Genomic DNA, 7932 nt, shown 5'->3' with positions numbered 1-7932 from the left:
GGCGGCGGGCGGCCGCCGGGCCCCGACTCCTCGCTGGAGCCCTACGTGCAGACCCGCATCTTTAAGATCATCGTGATCGGAGACTCTAACGTGGGCAAGACGTGCCTGACCTTCCGCTTCTGCGGGGGCACCTTCCCCGACAAGACCGAGGCCACCATCGGCGTGGACTTTCGCGAGAAGACGGTGGAGATCGAAGGGGAGCGCATCAAGGTGGGCCGCGGCGGCACCGGCACCGAGCCCGGGGCTGGCCGGCAGCGGCCCGGGCGGCAAAGGCGGCCCGTCCCTGCCCCAACCCCTGCCCCGGGTCCTTGCCCCGCAAAGGCCCCTCGGGGGCTTTTCTGTTCTCGGTCCGACTCGAGGGAGGGGAAGAGGGGGAGGTTTCTCATCCCCGTGTTGCAGAGATGCTTTCTGAAGCCGTCGCTGCGCTGCGTTGTCGCTATTTATGCGGTTTGCTCGAGGCTGCAGGCGGTCTGAAACCGTAGCTTGGGCTGAAACGCTGCTGTCCTGCTCTCCCGACACCCAGCGTAACCGGGTCCTCGAAGGGTCAGGGTGGCCCTCGGCTTCAGCACCTGGACCAAAAGAGAGGCGAAGCTGCGGGGAGCTGGGGGAAGGAGCTGTATGCAGAAACCAATGTGTTTTCGGGGGAGCAGATGGTTGTAGGCTGGCAGTGGCTGCGCTGGAAGGCCAGGAGCTTGCACGAGCTGGTTGCAGTGGGCTTGGCAGCTGTGAGAGTAATGCTGAAGACTGCTGTCAGCGAGCACTGGGAGGGTGCAATTTCAGCAGAACTAGAATAGGACAGATTTGCTGTACGAAGGCCAGGGTGACACCTGGAAGAAATGCATCAGCCCAAACCTGAAGAGCTCTGGCTGATGTGCCGGAGCAGATCTGTAGATCTACAGCAACTGGTAGGAGACAGCCTGGGGAGCACAGCTTGCAGCTGAGCTTGGCCTGCCCGGTTAGGTGGATGAGCACCGACAGCCGTCTGTGTGTAAGACTGACTGCTGGAAGAAGCAAATCTTGCTATTTTGCTGACAGATGGGTGATCAAAAGTTGAGGGACTAATCACAATGAAATCAGAGCTACTATCATTGGGTAAGAACTTTAGCCGTCCTTTTAATGTCCATAAACATTTTTATCTGTCCTTTAAGAGGAGAGGTGCTCATTTTTCCCCCCACCTTCCCCAGCTCTATCCAACACCACATAGCTGTGCTGTTGTAAGCTGTAGTGCAGGCTGGCATGAAGCCTGTCTTACTGCCACCAGTCAGAAAACATTGCCAGGCTTTCTACCTTTGGATATTATTTGTGCTCCAGCAGGCAGGAGTGGGAGGCAGTGCAGCAAATTGGCCCTTTCCTGGGACCATGCATCCACGAGGGGAGGTGAGAGAACTACCTTCCCTCTTCTGCTCTGCCCAGATGGGAGAGACTGGCAGGGAAATGCATGAGCAGCAGCTCTTCTTTGCCAGCATTTTTCCACTCTGAAAGACTCTGGGGTGGGCACTGTCTCAGTGGGGTACAGGGTGATTTGGATTAACCCCAGACACTTGTTCGGAAATTGCCAGTTCCAGGCTTCAAGACATTACCTACAACGGCCAGGAGAACTCAGAGAGTCACAGTCTAACAGCAAAGTGTGGGTTGGAAGGGACCGCTGGAGGTCATCTGCTCCAGCTCCCCTGCTGAAGCCAGGCAACCCAGAGCCGATTGCCCAGGACCACGGCCAGATGGCTTTTGAGTATCTCTAAGGATGGAGGCTCCACAACCACTCTGGGCAACCTGTGCCAGTGCTCAGGCTCCCTCACGGTGAAAGGTGTTTTCTGATGTTCAGAGGGAACCTCCTGTGTTTCAGTGTGTGCCCACTGCCTCTGCTCTTGGCGCTGGACACCAGTGAAAAGAGCTGGGCTCTGTCCTCTTTGTAGTCTCCCTTCAGGTATCTATACACATTGGTAAGATTCCCCCCTGAGCCTTCTCTTCTCCAGGCTAAACAGTCCCGGCTCTCTCAGACTTTCCTCGTAGGAGAAACACTCCAGTCCCTTCAACATCTTTGTGGCCCTTTGCTGGACTCTCAGTCCATGCCTCTCCTCTGCTGGGGAGCCCAGAACTGAACACAGCACTCCAGCACTGAATAAAGGGGATGAATCACCTCCTTCAGCCTGCTGGCAATACTTTGTTTAATGCAGCCCAGAATACCATTCACTGCCTTTGCTGCAAGGGCACACTGTTGGCTCATGTCAGCCTGGTGTCCCTCAGGACCCTAAGTCCTGTTCTGTACAGCTGCTTTCCAGCTGAGTGGTCCCCAGCAGGTACTGGTGCCTGGAGTTGTTCCTCCCCAGGGGCAGGAATTGGCACTTCTCTTTGTTGAACTTCATGAAGTTCCTGTTAGTGCATTTCTCCAGCCTGTTGAGGTCCCTCTGGATGGCAGTACAACCATCTCACATCCTAGCCATGCTCCTCCCAGTTTGGTGTCATCTGCACACTTGCTGAGGGTGCTGAGGGCAATCTGGATGGTGATGCAGGTCATTAATGAAGATGTTGAACAGGGCTGGGCCCAGTATTGACTCCTGGGGTACACTGCTAGTTACCAGTGTTCAACTAGACTTTGTGTCACTGATCACCACCTTCTAGGCCCAGATGTTCAGCCAGCTTCCAATCCATCTCACTGCTCAACCAGCCCACGAGCTTGTTGGCTTCTGTCACTTGGGCCAGGAAGTTGTCATCAGTGCCGTCCAGGAACCTCCTGGATTGCTCATGCCCTGCTGCGTTTCCTTCCAGCAGCTACTGGGGTGGTTGAATTCCTCTGTGAGACCAGGGCCTGCCAACATGAGGCTGCTCCTATCTGTCTCTAGAGCACCTCAGCCTGCTAGTCAGGTGGCCTATAGCAGACACCCCTTACAATGTCGCCTGTGCCGGTCTGCTTTTTAATCCTCACCCACAAGCTCTTGGTTGGCTCCTCACCCATCCCCACGCAGAGTTCCATGCCCTCCTGCTGCTCTGTCACACAAAGGGTGGCTCCCCCTCCTCATTTTCTCCTTGCCCTGACTCCTCTGTACCTACCACCATGTAATTGTTGGGGTTCTCTTTTATGGCATAGGATTAGGTAGACAAATGTCCTGATCTGGTGCAAGAATGTCTGTGAAATGACAAGTGCTTTGTGTGCTTTGTTTCTGTGGTGGGGATGGTGGTCAAGGTGGCATCAGGAAAAGGTTGAGAAAGAGGGAGCAGTGCTCCCTGAATGAAAGTGCTGATGTGATCTCTCTTATTAGATGAGCTGGGCTTGCCTGGTTGAATTACACAAGCATGTGCGTTGTTGTATACAGCCTTGGGCACTGTCAGTGTAGGCCCAAAAGCTTGTGTAACTCATCCATCAATCCTGGTTCGTCTAATAAGAGGTTGCCTCTCCCTGCGAGGCTCGCCTGGCCTGCCTCCTGCCTCAGGGCTGTCAAAGATGGACCCATGGGAAGCCCTTCTGCATCTTCCTGCAGGGAGTTCAACGAGCCGGCTGCGCCTGAAGCAGCAGGCCTTGGCTCGGGGCAGACGCTTGGCGCTCCTATAGTCTTCTTTCTTGTCTGCTTTGCTTCCCAGGTGCAAGTGTGGGACACGGCTGGCCAGGAGAGGTTTCGGAAGAGCATGGTAGAGCATTACTACCGCAACGTGCATGCCGTCGTCTTTGTTTACGACGTCACGAAGATGACCTCCTTCACCAACCTCAAGACATGGATCGAGGAGTGCAACGGGCACGCAGTGCCCCCCCTCGTCCCCAGGGTGCTCGTGGGGAACAAGTGTGACTTGAAAGACCTGATCCAAGTGCCATCCAGCATGGCTCTGAAGTTCGCCGACGCTCACAACATGCTTTTGTTTGAGACCTCGGCCAAGGACCCTAAGGAGAGCCAGAACGTGGACGCCATTTTCATGTGCCTGGCCTGCCGGCTGAAGGCGCAGCGGTCGCTTCTCTGCCGGGACCTGGAGGGGCGGCCGGGCCAGGCTCGCAGGCTGGAGCCAACACACGATGCCAGCGGTAAAAACTCCTGCCCGTGCTGAGCACGGCTCCCGCCGCCATCTGTCACGGTCACCCCAATAAAGTCTCTGCGGCTCCAGTCAGCTCTGGGTGTTGCTTTGCGCGGCTCGGCTCGGTCCGGCTCGGTCCGCCCCGGCTCGGCTCGGGCGGGGGGCGGCGCGCATGCGCGGCGCCGGCAAGGCGCATGCGCAGTGTGCGGCGGCGCCACCATGAAGTAGGTCGGCGGGGCGCGGAGGGAGGGAGGGGAGGTCTGGGCCCGGTCCCGGTCCCGGTCCCGGTCCCGGTGCTGACGGTGCCCTCGCCCTCAGCCCCCTGACGAAGGTGAAGCTGATCAACGAGCTGAACGCGCGGGAGGCGGAGCTGGGCGTGCAGGAGGCGGTCTCGTGGCACGCGGAGTACAAGGACAGCGCCTGGATCTTCGTCGGTATGGGCCGGGGACCGGGGAGGGGTGGTGGGCCTGGGCCCGGCGGGGCCTGCGCGGTACCGGTGCCCCCTTCCGTCCTCTCCCTCTCCCCACAGGCGGGCTGCACTACGAGCTGACGGAGGGGGATGTCATCTGCGTGTTCTCGCAGTAAGTGCCGCAGCCCTCCCCGCCCCGTGCCCCCGCCGTGCCCCTGCCGCTGCCTGGGGTGCTGAGAGTGTGTTGCAGGTACGGGGAGGTCGTCAATATTAACCTGGTGCGGGACAAGAAGACCGGCAAGTCAAAAGGCTTTTGCTTTCTGTGCTATGAGGACCAGAGGAGCACCATTCTCGCTGTTGATAACTTCAATGGGATCAAGGTGAGTGAAGGAGCCTGGGATGCCGTCCTGCCTGCCTGCCGTGGCTCCCGAGGTGCTGCTTCACATCAAACGGGAGCCCTGACAGCATGGGTCACTGGCGACCCGCAGCGCGTGGGGAGCTGGTCTGTACCCTTGCCAACAGCATGATTCCTCTCGTAGATCAAAGGAAGGACGATTCGAGTGGACCACGTGGCCAACTATCGGCCCCCCAAAGACTCCGATGACTTAGATGAGGTGACAAAAGCCCTCCATGCAAAGGGTTGTGGAGTTAAAACGCCACCTCATACGTCATCCGATTCCCTGTCGGAAGATGATGATGTGCCCGTAAAAAAGCAAAAAGGTGAGGTGTGTTCCTGCCAGTCTTGACCCCAGGTGGGAGTCTCTGCACAGAGATCTCAGCCTCGCAAGGGCCCTTTCCTTGAGGGAACACCAAGGATGGGTGTGCTCCTGAAAAGAGCCACAGCCCTGATGTCCAGGCTTTGCGTTGTGATCCCCTGAGGGGTATCAGAGTGCCTGTATTTAGCCCTTATCTGTGAGTGTCCTCCCCCTGCCTCTGAAGAGCTGTATCTTGCAAACAATAACAGCACTTTTCCTGGAAAAAAGCCTGCCAGGCTGCAGGGTTACTGCATGGGGGAGCAGTGCTGTGGGGGAAAGGGAGAGGGAAGGCTTAGGAAAAGCACCGCTTAATCTTAAAATCTAGGTGCTGGTACTGTAGGACTGGAGTGCTGTAGATGTATGGAATGACCACTGTGTAGCCTATGCAAGATAACTGGATTGAATAGAACATAAAACCAGCAGATGTAGGTGAGATTCTGTGGCTGGAAACTGAAGCCAAAGATAGTAGGGGGGGAGTTGGACTAGGTGACCTTTAAAGGTCCCTTCCAACTCCAACTATTCTATGATTCTATGAAAGTAGACCTAAAAATGCAGTGTAAGTTAAACCATCTGAGTGCTTGTATACCTCCTGTTCTCAGTGGTTGCAGCAGGACTTGTTGCTCTATCCCTTTCAGAAGAAAAGGGAAAGGTGTAAAGTACATCCAAATTGAACTTGAACGAACGTGCCTCATAAAGGACCAGCCTGTGCAACTATACTGATGGATTTTTTTAAGCAGCCATTAGGGTTTTTTCCATCTGTGCGGCAGAGATCTTGAAAAGTTATGCTTGTCAGAGCCAGCGGAGTGCTAGAAGCAGTGACTTGCAGTAGGAGCTGCTTACTGTGGCTTGCCAACCACTTCCAGGTGGCATCCACCCGTGCTGGGTTGTAGCTCCCAGGACAAGCCAGTTAGGTGCGGTGACGGTGGGGTGGAGGTGTCTGTTGTTCTGAAATTGGCTTGGAGCTCACGGCATGGCGTGCAGAGGATCCTTCTCTCCCACAGCCAGGCTTTGCCGGTGGCAGAGGGGTGTTAGCAGCAGGTGTTTGGGGCCATCTTGTAGCTACAGCTGAGCCCTTCTGCTGTCGGGGTTTGAGACCTGTCTTTGCTGTGCTGCTGCCCCCCCATCAAGAGAGGAGCTCAGCACTGTGTTGCATGGAGGAGGACACAGGATGGATGGGGCCTTAGCATGGGGCGGAGGGGCATGTCGGTCAGGCGAGAGTCCTAGTTTGAGAGAAGGCTTGGAGGAAAGAAAATAGGCAACAAAACTAAGGGTGGGGATAAGATGTTGCTCCAGAGTGTCGAGGAGATGCACAAAAGTGAGAGGGGCAAAGGACAGCGAAGAGGGAAAAGAATCGTTGGGTGGGGAGAAGAGAATTTCCACAGAGCAGATCACGATGTTCTTATTGCATGGATGTTACTGGGGAAGGAGAATGAAAGGAAGGTGCTTGATACCCCAAGCTGTGTTGAAGTGCCTGAAGGCAGCCTTGCTGGGAGGAACTTGATGTGGCGAGTGTTAAAGAAGGAAGCAGGATGGCTCAGGCTGGAGGAGAAAAGTGTCAGGGTTGAAAGTGGAATAGGATCTCTCTGAGGGGGGAAACAGGCTGTGAAGCTTGGGTGGAGGGGGACAGAGCCTAAAATGGGAGGAGATTGGAAAGGTGGTAGGCAGAGCCTGGGGAGCTGAGGTGATGCTTGCAGGACCGTCCATCCCAAAAGGTGAACCTTTTATTTCAGAAAAGGAGAAAAGTAGACAGGAGCAGCAAAAGCAGAGCTCGCAGGCTGTGAAGAGGGTGGCAGCTGCAGAGGAGGCACACCCCAGGATCAAGATTAAGAAGGAGAAGGAGGACCCGGCCTATGACCGCTACGCCAGCGGGAGCCAGCAGCCCTGGAAGGGCTCCGAGGGGAAGCCTGTGAGCAGGACGCAGCGAGACGAGGAAGAGCGGAGGCACCAGAGGCCTTTGGAGAGAAGAGGGGAAAAGAGCTGCCAGGACCAGAGGGGACAAAGCGGTTTGTGGGAAGAGAGGGAGAAGAGAGAGGAGGTTGGCAGGAAGGGTGACGGGCACAGCAGCCGGCGAGAAGAGTGTCCCGAGGGAGGCAGATCCCGGGAGCGCTGGGAGCCCCATCCCAGGCACAGGGAGCGGGGCTCTGTGAGAGGCTCCAGCCGCTGCTGAGCCCTGGGGCCAGCGCTTGGGAGGACCAAAAGCCTGCCCAAAAACCTGCTCTGAGCCTCCTCGGGGCAGAGCTGGGGGGCACCGCGGCTGGACTGTTCACCTCCAACAGCTTCCACTTGGTTTCCCATTACATCCTCAGATGGGGCTCTCCTTGCTGCCCGTGCTGCGGACTGGGACGCAAGGGGTTTTTTGCCTCCTTCAGCCCTTTTTGCGGCGTTGGACTTGTGCTGCCGCGTGAAGATGGTCGCTGGGAGCGGCAGGATGCTCTCCTTCCCAAAATTGCCCAGCTCCGTCAGTCCTGGCAGAGGGTTTCCCCACTCTTGGGCCGCAGGGAGAGAGCGGTGGGTGTTTTGTTGGCTCCATGCGCTGGCTTTGGGCCCTGAGCCCACCCAGCGCTTCTCCGGGCTGCTGGGCTGGATCCCCAGACCCACGCTGCTGCCTGGGGGCCACTTACTGTTGAAACACCTCTGAATAAAAGTTACCTGTGAACCAGAAGGCAGCCCTTGGAGTAGCGTTCCTCTTTCCCGGTGACCGGCGAAGGCGTGTGTTTTTCTGATTTGACCCGAAAATTGAGAGTGAGGGATAAGGGGTGGGTGGGGGGG

General features: G+C 56.7%; 2 protein-coding genes across 2 annotated transcripts; both read left to right on the top strand.

Annotated features, from left to right (window-relative positions):
• Window positions 1–6: 6 nt before the first annotated feature.
• On the top strand, window positions 7–4088 carry RAB33A (RAB33A, member RAS oncogene family). The gene is made up of 2 exons (XM_010569122.1): window positions 7–210; window positions 3577–4088. Exon 2 carries the CDS (start codon window positions 3622–3624, stop codon window positions 4030–4032), a length of 411 nt encoding a protein of 136 aa, XP_010567424.1. The 5' UTR covers window positions 7–210; window positions 3577–3621; the 3' UTR covers window positions 4033–4088.
• Window positions 4089–4204: 116 nt separating this feature from the next.
• RBMX2 (RNA binding motif protein, X-linked 2) lies at window positions 4205–7828 on the top strand. Its single transcript, XM_010569123.1, has 6 exons — window positions 4205–4223; window positions 4318–4433; window positions 4529–4580; window positions 4659–4788; window positions 4948–5128; window positions 6894–7828. Exons 1-6 carry the CDS (start codon window positions 4219–4221, stop codon window positions 7328–7330), a joined length of 921 nt encoding a protein of 306 aa, XP_010567425.1. The 5' UTR covers window positions 4205–4218; the 3' UTR covers window positions 7331–7828.
• Window positions 7829–7932: the final 104 nt, after the last annotated feature.

Source organism: Haliaeetus leucocephalus, unplaced genomic scaffold (genome assembly GCF_000737465.1).
Source record: "Haliaeetus leucocephalus isolate CR32 unplaced genomic scaffold, Haliaeetus_leucocephalus-4.0 Scaffold262, whole genome shotgun sequence".
NCBI lineage: Eukaryota > Metazoa > Chordata > Aves > Accipitriformes > Accipitridae > Haliaeetus > Haliaeetus leucocephalus.
The sequence above is the reverse complement of the archived record's forward strand: the minus strand, read 5'-3'. Positions and strand labels throughout refer to the sequence as shown.